Source organism: Oncorhynchus tshawytscha, linkage group LG05 (genome assembly GCF_018296145.1).
Source record: "Oncorhynchus tshawytscha isolate Ot180627B linkage group LG05, Otsh_v2.0, whole genome shotgun sequence".
Classification (NCBI taxonomy): Eukaryota; Metazoa; Chordata; class Actinopteri; order Salmoniformes; family Salmonidae; genus Oncorhynchus; species Oncorhynchus tshawytscha.
Genome location: NC_056433.1, coordinates 66,406,550 through 66,421,014, shown reverse-complemented (window position 1 = coordinate 66,421,014; position 14,465 = coordinate 66,406,550). Strand labels below are relative to the sequence as shown.

Genomic DNA, 14,465 nt, shown 5'->3' with positions numbered 1-14,465 from the left:
TCTAGGGGGACCAGAGGGGGCTCCTCCTGCTCCTATTGTGGACGGAGAGGACACACTTCGGACCGATGTTGGAGGAGTCCCTCTGGGTGTCGAGATGGTCGGCGGAACACTCCTCGGCCACCCCAGGTGAGTAAGCACCAAACTCACTCAGAGCTCCCTGTTGGTCACATGTTTTTATATATTTTTTTCCCTGCGTTTTTCCCCTCTCTTCAGCATAAGGCACTAGTCGATTCAGGCGCAGCTGGGAGTTGTATGGATCGTGGACTCGCCCGTAAATTGGGTATTCCGTTAGTGCAGATAGACCCACCTGTCCCCGTGCACTCCTTAGATAGCTGACCGTTAGGGTCAGGGCTGGTCAGGGAGGCCACGATTCCGCTGGACATGGTAACGCAGGGGAATCATAGGGAGAGGATCAGTTTCTACCTTATTGATTCACCTGGGTTCCCGGTGGTGTTGGGGGTTCCCTGGCTGGCTATTCACAATCCCGTTATTTCCTGGAAACAGGGGGCTCTTAAGGGGTGGTCAGACGAGTGTTCAGAGAGGTGTATAGGAGTTTCCATCGGTGCCACGACGGTGGAGAGTCCAGACCAGGTTTCCACCGTGCGCATTCCCCCAGAATATGCCGATTTGGCTATCGCTTTTAGTAAGAAGAAAGCGACCAAATTACCACCTCATCGACGGTGGGATTGCGTGATAAACCTCCAGGAGAACGCTGCATTTCCCCGGAGTCATGTGTACCCACTGTCACAGGAGGAGACGTTGGCTATGGAGACATATGTCACGGAAGCTCTGAGGCAGGGGTACATTCGGCCCTCCATGTCACCCGTCTCCTCGAGTTTCTTTTTTGTGAGGAAAAAGGAGGGAGGTCTGCGTTCGTGCATTGATTATCGAGGTCTCAATTCGATCACAGTGGGTTTTAGTTATCCACTACCTCTCATCGCTACGGAGGTGGAATCATTCCACGGAGCGTGTTTCTTCACAAAACTGGACCTCAGGAGCGCGTATAATCTGGTGCGTATTCGGGGAGGAGACGAGTGGAAAACAGCGTTTAGTACCACATCAGGCCACTATGAGTACCTCGTCATGCCGTATGGGTTGAAGAATGCTCCAGCCGTCTTCCAATCCTTTGTAGATTAGATTCTTAGGGACTTGCACGGGCAGGGTGTGGTAGTCTATATTGATGACATCTTGATTTATTCTACCACACGTGCCGCGCATGTTTCCTTGGTGCGCAAGGTTCTTGGGCGACTGCTGGAGCATGACCTATACGTCAAGGCTGAGAAATGTGTGTTCTCCAAACCAGCCGTTTCCTTCCTGGGTTATCGCATTTCCAGCTCGGGGATGATGATGGAGTGTGACCGCGTTAACGCCGTGCGTAATTGGCCGACTCCGACCACGGTAAAGGAGGTGCAGCGGTTTTTAGGGTTTGCCAATTACTACCGGAGGTTTATCTGGGGTTTTGGCCAAGTAGCGGCGCCCATTACCTCACTGCTGAAGGGGGGACCGGTGCATCTGCGGTGGTCAGCAGAGGCTGATGGAGCCTTCAACCAGTTGAAGGTACTGTTCACTGGAGCTCCCGTGTTTGGCGCATCCGGACCCTTCGTTAGCATTCATAGTGGAGGTGGATGCGTCCGAGGCTGGGGTTGGAGCCGTGCTGTCTCAGCGCTCGGGCACGCCACCGAAGCTCCGTCCCTGCGCTTTCTTTTCTAAGAAGCTGGGTCCGGCGGAGCGGAACTATGATGTGGGGGATCGGGAGTTACTAGCTATGGTAAAGGCCCTGAAGGTGTGGAGACACTGACTAGAGGGGGCTAAACACCCTTTTCTCATCTGGACTGACCACCGTAATCTGGAGTATATTCGAGAAGCGAGGAGACTGAATCCGCGTCAGGCTAGGTGGGCCATGTTCATTACACGTTTTAGATTTACGATCTCTTACAGACCAGGTTCCCTCAACACTAAGGCCGACGCGCTGTCCCGTCTCTATGACACCGAGGACCGGTCCATCGAACCCACTCCCATCCTTCCAGCCTCTCGGCTGGTGGCCCCAGTGGTATGGGAGGTGGACGCGGACATCGAGCGGGCGTTGAGGGTTGAACCTGCGCCTATACAGTGTCCGACTGGTCGAAGTTACGTACCGTTTGGTGTCCGTGATAAATTGATTCGGTGGGCTCACACACTACCGTCTGCGGGTCATCCGGGGATTGATAGGACAGTGCGGGGTCTTAGGGGGAAATACTGGTGGCCCACTTTAGCTAGGGATGTGAGGCTCTATGTCTTCTCCTGTTCGGTATGCGCCCAGAGTAAGACTCCTAGGCACCTTCCTAGAGGGAAGTTACAGCCCCTCCCGATTCCACAAGGGCCATGGTCCCATCTCTCGGTAGATTTCCTTACTGTTCTTCCCCCATCTCAGGGGAACACTACCGTTCTGGTCGTTGTGGATCGGTTCTCTAAATCCTGCCGTCTCCTCCCATTGCCTGGTCTTCCTACGGCCCTACAGACTGCAGAGGCTCTATTTACCCACGTCTTCCGGCACTATGGGGTTCCAGAGGATATAGTCTCCGATCGGGGTCCCCAGTTCACGTCCCGGGTTTGGAAGGCGTTTGGGAGGGGTACGGTCCGGAGGAGAGGTGCTGGGTACCGGGGAGGGACTTCATTACATACAGCCGAGAAGAACTACTGAATATAAGATCAGCGTCAACTCACCATCAGTACGACCAAGAATATGTTTTTCGCGATGCGGATCCTGTGTTCTGCCTTACAACCAGTGTAACGGAGTGGATTATATGCAGCGACCCAAAAAAACGACTCAGAAAAAGAGGGAAACGAAGCGGTCTTCTGGTCAGACTCCGGAGACGGGCACAACGTGCACCACTCCATAGCATTCTTCTCGCCAATGTCCAGTCTCTTGACAACAAGGTTGATGAAATCCGAGCAAGGGTAGCATTCCAGAGGGACATCAGAGACTGCAACGTTATCTGCTTCACGGAAACATGGCTAACCGGAGAGACGCTATCCGAAGCGGTGCAGCCAGCGGGTTTCTCCACGCATCGCGCGGACAGAAACGAACATCTTTCTGGTAAGAAGAGGGGCGGGGCGTATGCCTTATGACTAATGTGACATGGTGTGATGACAGAAACATACAGGAACTCAAATCCTTCTGTTCACCTGATTTAGAATTCCTCACAATCAAATGTAGACCGCATTATCTACCAAGAGAATTCTCTTCGATTATAATCACAGCCGTATATATCCCCCCCAAGCAGACACATCGATGGCTCTGAACAAACTTTATTTAACTCTCTGGAAACTGGAAACGATTTATCCGGAGGCTGCATTCATTGTAGCTGGGGATTTTAACAAGGCTAATCTGAAAACAAGACTCCCTAAATTTATCAGCATATCGATTGCGCAACCAGGGGTGGAAAGACCCTGGATCATTGTTACTCTAACTTCCGCGACGCATATAAGGCCCTGCCCCGCCCCCTTTCGGAAAAGCTGACCACGACTCCATTTTGTTGATCCCTGCCTACAGACAGAAACTAAAACAAGAAGCTCCCACGCTGAGGTCTGTCCAACGCTGGTCCGACCAAGCTGACTCCACACTCCAAGACTGCTTCCATCACGTGGACTGGGAGATGTTTCGTATTGCGTCAGACAACAACATTGACGAATACGCTGATTCGGTGTGCGAGTTCATTAGAACGTGCGTTGAAGATGTCGTTCCCATAGCAACGATTAAAACATTCCCTAACCAGAAACCTTGGATTGATGGCAGCATTCGTGTGAAACTGAAGGCACGAACCACTGCTTTTAATCAGGGCAAGGTGTCTGGTAACATGACTGAATACAAACAGTGCAGCTATTCCCTCCGCAAGGCTATCAAACAAGCTAAGCGCCAGTACAGAGACAAAGTAGAATCTCAATTCAACGGCTCAGACACAAGAGGCATGTGGCAGGGTCTACAGTCAATCATGGACTACAGGAAGAAACCCAGCCCAGTCACGGACCAGGATGTCTTGCTCCCAGGCAGACTAAATAACTTTTTGCCCGCTTTGAGGACAATACAGTGCCACTGACACGGCCTGCAACGAAAACATGCGGTCTCTCCTTCACTGCAGCCGAAGTGAGTAAGACATTTAAACGTGTTAACCCTCGCAAGGCTGCAGGCCCAGACGGCATCCCCAGCCGCGCCCTCAGAGCATGCGCAGACCAGCTGGCCGGTGTGTTTACGGACATATTCAATCAATCCCTATACCAGTCTGCTGTTCCCACATGCTTCAAGAGGGCCACCATTGTTCCTGTTCCCAAGAAAGCTAAGGTAACTGAGCTAAACGACTACCGCCCCGTAGCACTCACATCCGTCATCATGAAGTGCTTTGAGAGACTAGTCAAGGACCATATCACCTCCACCCTACCTGACACCCTTGACCCACTCCAATTTGCTTACCGCCCAAATAGGTCCACAGACGATGCAATCTCAACCACACTGCACACTGCCCTAACCCATCTGGACAAGAGGAATACCTATGTGAGAATGCTGTTCATCGACTACAGCTCGGCATTCAACACCATAGTACCCTCCAAGCTCGTCATCAAGCTCGAGACCCTGGGTCTCGACCCCGCCCTGTGCAACTGGGTTCTGGACTTCCTGACGGGCCGCCCCAGGTGGTGAGGGTAGGCAACAACATCTCCTCCCCGCTAATCCTCAACACTGGGGCCCCACAAGGGTGCGTTCTGAGCCCTCTCCTGTACTCCCTGTTCACCCACGACTGCGTGGCCATGCACGCCTCCAACTCAATCATGAAATTTGCGGACGACACAACAGTGGTAGGCTTGATTACCAACAACGACGAGACGGCCTACAGGGAGGAGGTGAGGGCCCTCGGAGTGTGGTGTCAGGAAAATAACCTCACACTCAACGTCAACAAAACTAAGGAGATGATTGTGGACTTCAGGAAACAGCAGAGGGAACACCCCCATCCACATCGATGGAACAGTAGTGGAGAGGGTAGCAAGTTTTAAGTTCCTCGGCATACACATCACAGACAAACTGAATTGGTCCACTCACACAGACAGCATCGTGAGGAAGGCGCAGCAGCGCCTCTTCAACCTCAGGAGGCTGAAGAAATTCGGCTTGTCACCAAAAGCACTCACAAACTTCTACAGATGCACAATCGAGAGCATCCTGGCGGGCTGTATCACCGCCTGGTATGGCAACTGCACCGCCCTCAACCGTAAGGCTCTCCAGAGGGTAGTGAGGTCTGCACAACACACATCACCGGGGCAAACTACCTGCCCTCCAGGACACCTACACCACCCGATGCTACAGGAAGGCCATAAAGATCATCAAGGACATCAACCACCCGAGCCACTGCCTGTTCACCCCGCTGTCATCCAGAAGGCGAGGTCAGTACAGGTGCATCAAAGCTGGGACCGAGAGACTGAAAAACAGCTTCTATCTCAAGGCCATCAGACTGTTAAACAGCCACCACTAACATTGAGTGGCTACTGCCAACACACTGTCAATGACACTGACTCTACTCCAGCCACTTTAATAATGGGAATTGATGGGAAATGATGTAAATATATCACTAGCCACTTTAAACAATGCTACCTTATATAATGTTACTTACCCTACATTATTCATCTCATATGCATACGTAGATACTGTACTCTATATCATCGACTGCATCCTTATGTAATACATGTATCACTAGCCACTTTAACTATGCCACTTGGTTTACATACTCATCTCATATGTATATACTGTACTCGATATCATCTACTGTATCTTGCCTATGCTGCTCTGTACCATCACTCATTCATATATCCTTATGTACATATTCCTTATCCCCTTACACTGTGTATAAGACAGTAGTTTTTTTGGAATTGTTAGTTAGATTACTTGTTCGTTATTACTGCATTGTCGGAACTAGAAGCACAATCATTTCGCTACACTCGCATTAACATCTGCTAACCATGTGTATGTGACAAATAAAATTTGATTTGATTTGATTTGACATTTTAGATCCTTCCCTCTTGAGGGATTTCCACCACCTCCACCCGGATCGCCCCGCGCCTCGTCCTCCGGGTCGTCCTCGAGGCCGGGGTCAGCGCGCTGCGGGAGACGCGCGTCGGGGGGGGGGGTACTGTCACGAACCTCGCTAAAGAGGGTGCCTCTTCCTGTTCGGGCGGGGCTCGGCGCTCATCGTCACCGGCCTATTAGCTGCCATCGATTCCTTTTTCCGTTTGTGTTGGTTATTGGTTAATTGGGTCCACCTGTTTTGTATTAGGGTTTGTTTGTAGGGTATTTAAGGGCACTAGGCCTGCTGGGTATTTGTGTGGGCTTGTTAATTGTTACTCTGTGTCTGATGGTGTGATTTGTTTTCATATCTTTATTCTCCGGTCTATTTTGTCCTGTTGTTTTGGACTGGCAACTTATATACGCCCTGTGTGTTGGCGTGATCGTTTTGGTTGCACCGGTGAAATAAATTTGATAAACGACAGAACCCTGCGCCTGATTCCACCCACCACTCATAGTTATTCGTAACATGTACACTCATTCAGAGTGGTCTTACTCCCTCATTTTTCAGAAAACAAGCCTGAAACAATTTCTAAAGTCTGTTGACATCTAGTGGAAACCATAGGAACTGCAATTTGAGTCCTAAGTCAATGGAATCTGTATAGGCAGTCATGAAAAACTACAAATATAAAAAAATCCCACTTCCTGGATGGATTTTTCACAGGTTTTCGCCTGCTATATCAGTTCTGTTATACTCACAGACATTGTTTTAACAGTTTTGGAAACTTTGGAGTGTTTTCTATCCAAATCTTCCAATTATATGCATATACCAGCTTCTGGGCCTGATTATCAGGCAGTTTACTTTGGTCACGCTTTTCATCTGCAGGTGAAAATAGTGCCCCTTACCCTAGTGAGGTTTTAATCAATTAGTATATTTGAGTTTAACCACAATATTTGTTGTATTATTTGTTATGTCTTTTCTGATGGACTAAACTGATATTGATGTCACGTTGGTATGAAGAGATTCAGGAGACAGGCGCAGGAATGCGTAATAGTTTTTTTTATTGAGCCCATATTACGGCGTGCTGTGTAAAGACACGGGGACGAAGACCAAACAAACACTTAACAAAAACACAGGGTTGAAACCCAAACAAAAGAGCGAGGAGTACCTTGAATAAATAACACACGCGCACAATGATTAACACACGGGATGAGACCCGTAATCCTCTGCGCAATCCACAAGGGCACGAAGCCCAAAACACAGAGTACAGGTACTCACACGCACCAACAGACAATGTAACAATAACGGACAGCCCAATGGAAACCAAAGAGTGCACTTATACAAGTACTAATCAGTGGGAACACCGGACAGGTGTGTGTAATGAAAGTTCCGGACGGATCCATGACAATTGCAACCAACTTTCTATGGTTTGTTTAAAAAATAACTATATTTTGGAGATTATTTAGTTTTCAGATAATCTAAAGTGAGCGAGGAAAAGGCCATTACTGAACATGAGGTGAGACATTGTTACTAATTTGTAAAAAAAGCCAGTTTGTTAGTTAGAATGATTTATTTCTGTTTGTAGAGGGAGAGAAACCAAAAGCATACCATCACTTCATAGGCCTCCCAGTCATGGATATTGAACTGGCATCTGTAGCAAAGCAGTTGGCGCTGTGATGCAGTGTCTTAGACCGCTGCGCCACACAGACACTGGACAATGTTGGGAGTAGGCTACAGTACTACAGTAAGAGCAAAATAATCTGAACATTTCCACACCCTAATTGTAGTCTAAGTTTCTCATAGAATAAAAACCTTAGTGTAACAACAGTTTTAGTAAGTGATACTGATGTGTAGAAACAAAAGAATAAGCGTATTTTTCCAGGTGTGTGCGTGCAGGATAGAGAAATAGCAATTCTTACACTATTGTTCTAAATTCAATCACCTTCTTCATCATCATTATTCAGTTCATTGAAATAAAATGTTGAAGTCAGGCACAATTATCAGTTTCTATTTGGTTAAAGTCAACCATTCATTGTCAGTTAGAGGCACAGTAGTGCCTTGGAACTTCCCCTTTTGCTGGTCTGGGGCAATGAAGTAGTGACGCAGGGTACAGTACAAAACCAAAAATTACCTCTAAATCCCGCAGCATAATCACAAAACTTTTAGTTGAGCAACCACTGTAGTAAAAGTAATTCTGTCTCCCTCCATTTAGTATGATGGGCGGGCCGCTGCTGTATCATACTAATTTGAATGTCCCGGATGTACGTTTACTTTGTTACGTCTAGTTCATGAGACCAGGCTGGACAGACAGACTGAAAGACAGACATGCACTCACAAAGGAAAGTCGTCATTCTAAGCATAACGTTTGATTAGCTGGTTTCTTTATTACTGTACCTCCCTTAGTACCCCTGTTTGACATGTTAAGGAGTAGAAAAGTATCTCATCCAAGGGCACTGAATCCAATTTCTCCTGCTGGGGGCAATAGGGCTTGAATCCTGCCAATGCTGCTTGCAGCTATATTTCCATATTCAATTCTGAGCTATGAAGTATGAAGGAGGTGGAGGGTGATATATTTATGACAACACCAACTCTTGGACTTCACCCCCGTATTTTTCATCTTAATGTTCTCTGTCTGGGTAGCTCTCCCTCTTCAAACCTCAGGGGGAACAACAACAATGGGAACAGCCAGGTGACTTTACAGTCAATCTCACCTTGGGTTTATCTCCACCCCCATATCACTGCAGATTAAACAGGCTGAATTAGACTGAGCTCAGCCCAGCCGTGGAGAGACGTCCCTGTGGAACAACAAAGAGACGATGGGGTTCTGCTGGGACTGGAGCAGGGAGTGTGGGCCTCACGGCAGAGGCTGGGTGGGCCCCACAGTGCTGCTCTGTATCTATGGCTTCTGCTCAATGATGAGGCCCTCTGAGCCTTTCCTCACGGACTACCTCACTGGGCCATACAAGAACCTCACCACCAAACAGGTATGGCACATCAACCGTTTATTCATTTATTGATTTAGCTAGAGAATTCATATCACAAATTATATTTTATAATAATGGCAAATGCTTTTATGTTCATTTATTGTTGTATGACATATCCTGCCATTTTCCTGATCTTTCCACAGGTTACAAGGCAAGTGTTCCCAGTATGTGCGTATTCCAACCTCTTCCTACTCATCCCAGTCTTCTTGGTGACAGATATCCTGAGGTACAAGCCTGTCATCGTCCTCCAGGCACTCAACTACATTTTGGCATTTCTGCTGTTCATCTTCAGCTCTGGTGTGGTGTTGACTCAGTGCGCCCTCTTCATTTACAGTATGGGCACCGCAGCAGACGTGGCTTACTATTCCTATATCTACAGTGTTGTCCACCCCCAGTATTACCAGAGAGTGACTAGCTATGCCAGAGGGGCTGTGCTACTGGGCTACACAGCGGGAGCCATGTTGGGTCAACTCTTGGTGTCCCTGGGAGGGGTTTCCATCTACTGGCTCAATGTCATTACCCTGGGATCCCTCTGTGTGGCTCTGTTGGCTGCCCTCCTCCTGCCCATGCCCCAGAGAAGCCTGGTCCTGGGGGGGACTCAGAATGATAACGGCCCATTCGAGGAGGTTGTGTCCAGTTCATGTGTATCCTGGGTTGTGTGGTGGCTGAGGAAGGGGAGGAGGACCGGGATTGGGGAAATGAGAGCTCTGAAGAGGTTAGCGGTGGATTGTAAAGAGTGTTACTCCTCTGTGGCCGTGCTGTTCTTCTGTGTGTGGTCAGCCATGGGGAATTGCGGCTACCACCAGATCACAGGCTATGTGCAGCTCCTCTGGGCATCCAAACAGCCCCAATACAACTTCACAGAATACAATGGAGGGGTGGAGGCTGTCGCCACACTCTCAGGTAACATAACAATTCACTATAACACACTCGTCACATGACTCTTGGTAACGCACTGGAGTTAAACCACATATTATCTCCACTTTCACTCTCCTAACAAATGTTATTTAACATTGAACTTTGAGAGGACTGTGTATCATCAACTATTACACTTTATACAAGCTTTTAAGGAGATCCAGAACTACACATACTCTACCGTTCAACATTTTGGGGTCACTTAGAAATGTCCTTGTTTTTGAATGAAAAGCAAATGTTTTGTCTATTAAAATAACATAAAACAAATCAGAAATACAGTATAGACTGTGTTAATGTTGTAAACGACTATTGTAGCTTGAATGTCAGATTTTTTATGGAATATCTACATATTCCATTATCAGCAACCATCACTCCTGTGTTCCAATGGCAGGTTGTGTTAGCTAATCCAAGTTTATCATTTTAAAAGACTAATTGATCATTAGAAAACCATTTTGCAATTATGTCAGCACAGCTGAAAACTGTTGTTCTGATTAAAGAAGCAATAAAACTGTCCGACTTCAGACTAGTTGGGTATCTGGAGCATCAGCATTTGAGGATTTGATTCATTAGTCTATTCTTGTTCTGACAAATCAAATGAAGGCAATCCCATACGAGAAATTGACAAGAAACTGAAGATCTCGTACAACGCTGTCAACTACTCCCTTCACTGAACAGTGCAAACTGGCTCTAACCAGAATAGAAAGAGGAGTGGGAGGCCTCGGTGCACAACTGATCAAGAGGACGAGCACATTAGAGTGTCTAGTTTGAGAAACAAACGCCTTATAAGTCCTCAACTGGCAGTAAATAGTACCCGCAAAACACCAGTCTCAATGTCAAGTGAAGAGTCGACTCCGGGATGCTGGCCTTTTAGGCAGATTTTACCCAATGCACAGCATTAATTACACTGGCTAAAAACCTGTTCTGTCTATTGTCTCCAGATGGCTCAGATCAGCTGGAACTCGTCACAGACCGGCTTTCCTTTGGCTTTTTAGCTCTGAAACATTCCCTTATATCCCTGGAAACCACAGGCAATAACTGTGCTTAAATTACATCCTGCTTCATGTCTCCACTTTATACATTCTTCCGGTTGACATTTTTATCACAGTTTCTATGTGTTTGACTAAGTAAATTCACATTTGCCGATGTTTGAGTCAAAAATGAGATTTTCCTGTGGGTTTTTTTATATTTCCACACTATGGGGTTGGAATAATACTGTTAAATTGTGAAAATGGTGATAATGCCCTTTTAGTCTAAAAGCTGTTTGAAAAGACTGCTAGAAATGTTGGTGGGATGGAGTTTTGGCCTTCCATGGTGACATCACCATGCAGTAAATTAGTTGATACTCCAATAAGAAAGAAAGTTCCAAACTTCTCCCTCAATTACAGCTATATGACAATGAACTTGGCAATAGGAATGTTATTGGAAACAGATTGGTGAAAAGCATGAACCAAGACTGTTTTGCATGAACATATAATATATTCCGGCTATCAAAAACCCTTATCCTCTTCACATATGAGTTCTACAAACGTTGGAGTTATATTCCATAAAAAAACAGTGTTATCAGAATAAACTCATCCACTCCAAACAACACACAGTTCATAGAAAGGTCAAAGGGTTCTGTTCTCTCCATCCATCTTGTCTCTAAAACCTCCTGCCAGGATCAAAGGCTCACTCTGTAATACAAATTACCAGGAATGTGTCCCCGCTTATTTCATTTCAATGTATGTAATTGTCTGACTCTCATGGAGGGATTAAAGACAACGCTAAGCTATTAGCAGGTCTATCTCATAACCCTCTTCAGATGGAAGGCCTCTCCTTCTCCTTCTCCTCCCCCTCTTTATCCTCCTCTCCGTTTCCTCTCTTCCTCCTCTCCTTCTTCAGAATGAGATGAATTCCATCAGGTGAAACTATACTCTCCTCAGGCCCAGAAATTGATTAAATACATCTCTAATACAGAGAGCGGTCAGCAGTGGTGAATTTGGTTAAGGACTTTTTTTTACCGCATTCACCTCAGTTCTACCAGATTAGTGAGATTGTATCTACCTGTGTTCCAGGGGCGGCAGCCTCCATAGCTGTGGGCCATGTGTCACTGGACTGGTCAGTGTGGGGAGAGCTGGTCCTGGGTGTGTTTACTGCTCTGACTGCTGGAGTTCTTTACCTGATGGACCTGACCAACAGCATCTGGATCTGCTACGGCTGCTACGGACTCTTCAAAACCATCTACATGGAGCTCATCACCATCTGCACGTAAGAGATATTTCAACCATAGGAAATATCAAGTTTAGGGACTGGGCAGTCAATCAATCAATCATTCTTTTACTGTACAAAGTAGAATCCTGATTGAGGTGACTCTATGTCTAATGATTCCCATTGTGTGTCTCTGTCAGGTTCCAGATAGCCCAAGGCTTGAGCAGGGAGCGCTATGCCCTGGTGTTTGGTGTAAACAGCTTTGTGGGCATGGCCCTGCAGAGTCTTCTCACAGCCATTGTAGTCAACACCAAGAGCCTGCAACTCACCATCACCTCACAGGTACAGCAGAGAGAGAAAAAAATATATATATTTACCCCTTTTTTTCTCCCCAATTTCATGGTATCCAATTGTTTCATCGCTACAACTCCCGTACGGGCTCGGGAGAGACGAATGCTGAAAGTCATGCATTCTCCGATACACAACCCAACCAAGCCCCAACCCAGAAGCCAGCCGTACCAATGTGTCGGAGGAAACACAGTGCACCTGGCAACCTTGGTTAGCGCGCACTGCGCCCGGCCCGCCACAGGAGTCGCTGGTGCACGATGAGACAAGGATTTCCCTACCGGCCAAGCCCTCCCTAACCCGGACGACGCTAGGCCAATTGTGCGGACCTCCCGGTCGCGGCCGGTTACGACAGAGCCTGGGCGCGAACCCAGAGTCTCTGGTGGCACAACTGGCACTGCAGTAAAGCACCCTTAACCACTGCGCCACCCAGGAGGCCTCAGCAAAGAGAATTACACTTACACACACAAGTACTCACCTCACTGAAATGAAATAATCTTACAAGCAATTACTGACAGTTACAGTTTGCAAGAACATACCGAAACATCAGAAAAAGTGGTAGGTATTGTGTAACTACTTGTACTTTTTAGCTTATAACATAGTAATAACAACATGTTGTTAGTTACACTGGTAGTTACTGTGTTATAATAATTTTGTAATGCAGCCTAATAAGAGTGTTCATCTCATCTCCTTCCTCCGGCAGTTCTTGGTCTATGCCAGTTACTTTGCTGCCATGGTCGTGATGTTCCTTATCAGAGGAGTGTATACTCTTCTCCAGAGCCGATTGATGGAGCTCATCCCAGCTGAGGGCCAATCAGAGAGAAGAACTGACCTGCCACAAGTCTCACCTCTAGCCTGACACTCAAACAAAGGGAAAGATCATACAGCGCTGTCACCACACCTAGCCTAAATGGAGAACAAACCGATGTAAAGGATACACAACCACCTGTATTACAATTATTTATGTCAAAGAAGTGCAATATCTGTATTTAGCCACAAGACAGCACTGTAACCTTATGAACATGGCCAATGTTGTTTCAAGTTTCCAGCTGACTCTTTACTAGCCTGAGTGCAAGTCTGTTTCTGCCATAGAGATTCTATTCAATTACTAGAGGGACTATGTCATAAACCATTAATGTTCCAGATTGAAGTGAAAATGTCAGCCATATTGTTCAGGGAAAAATCCAAACCAGTCTAATTACAATTAATGTCAGTAGAAGCCATGTTGTGAGTTTACATATACAGGAAAATTAAAGTAAGGCATGTGATTTATCAGAAATTGTGTAATAGAATTATTTTAAACATAAAATATTGTCATATATTTATAAATACAGTTTTTACATGTATTTATTGGAATGCTGCGAGTGCTATTATGTGATACAATATCAGAACTTGTTGCATTTACAACTTGCATTGTTTGAATTGAATGTTGGCATATTGGCAGTTAATTAAACAATGTAATCATTCCTCTGAAACTGTATGGCTAGCTAGCTAACAAAGATACAGTGCAGATAAATTCTTCAAATTATTTTTTTACAGAATATCTAGTCACAGCTCTGGCAGTGGTTGACCAACTCCCTGACCAAAATGACTGACCTTAATACCATCATAAGAAGATTCATGTCCATTCTAGTGTTCTAATTCTTAATTACATGGTTTCTGCTTTCTTGCCAACTCAACTAATTTTATGTCAAGTTAAATTACAATGGGGTAGGCACAAGTAAAATCAGATCTGGGATCAGGCTAACTTTTTCTAACATCACTGGAAAATAGTATTTTGAATATGTCTACAGTACCCCTGAAATGTATGTGCCAAACCATATTTGCCATAAAATGTGTCTACAATCATGTTGATTAAGGTGACCACATGTTCAAGATGTTCTAGGACAGTTACGCATTTTGGCCCTTTGTCCCTACTCCTGCAACTAAATAATCATGTTCAGCATTTTATCAACAATTTCAAACACCACTAATTATGAAAAAAAGGTAGAATTGTCCCCGTATTTCTGTC

General features: G+C 46.1%; 1 protein-coding gene across 1 annotated transcript; it reads left to right on the top strand.

Moving 5' to 3' along the window:
* The first annotated feature begins 8,839 nt into the window (after nt 1-8,839).
* Nucleotides 8,840-13,313, top strand: LOC112251599 (thiamine transporter 2-like). The gene is made up of 5 exons (XM_024422573.1): nt 8,840-9,007; nt 9,151-9,910; nt 11,977-12,169; nt 12,310-12,451; nt 13,158-13,313. The coding sequence occupies exons 1-5, from the start codon at nt 8,840-8,842 to the stop codon at nt 13,311-13,313; spliced, it is 1,419 nt and encodes a 472-aa protein (XP_024278341.1).
* Nucleotides 13,314-14,465: the final 1,152 nt, after the last annotated feature.

Excerpts from the sequence above, each read along its gene's own strand:
- LOC112251599 (XM_024422573.1), top strand. The coding sequence starts at position 8,840 with ATGGGGTTCTGCTGGGACTGGAGCAGGGAGTGTGGGCCTCACGGCAGA. Across the intron at positions 9,911-11,976 it reads GGCTGTCGCCACACTCTCAG|GGGCGGCAGCCTCCATAGCT; the intron begins GTAACATAACAA and ends CCTGTGTTCCAG. Across the intron at positions 12,170-12,309 it reads GAGCTCATCACCATCTGCAC|GTTCCAGATAGCCCAAGGCT; the intron begins GTAAGAGATATT and ends TGTCTCTGTCAG.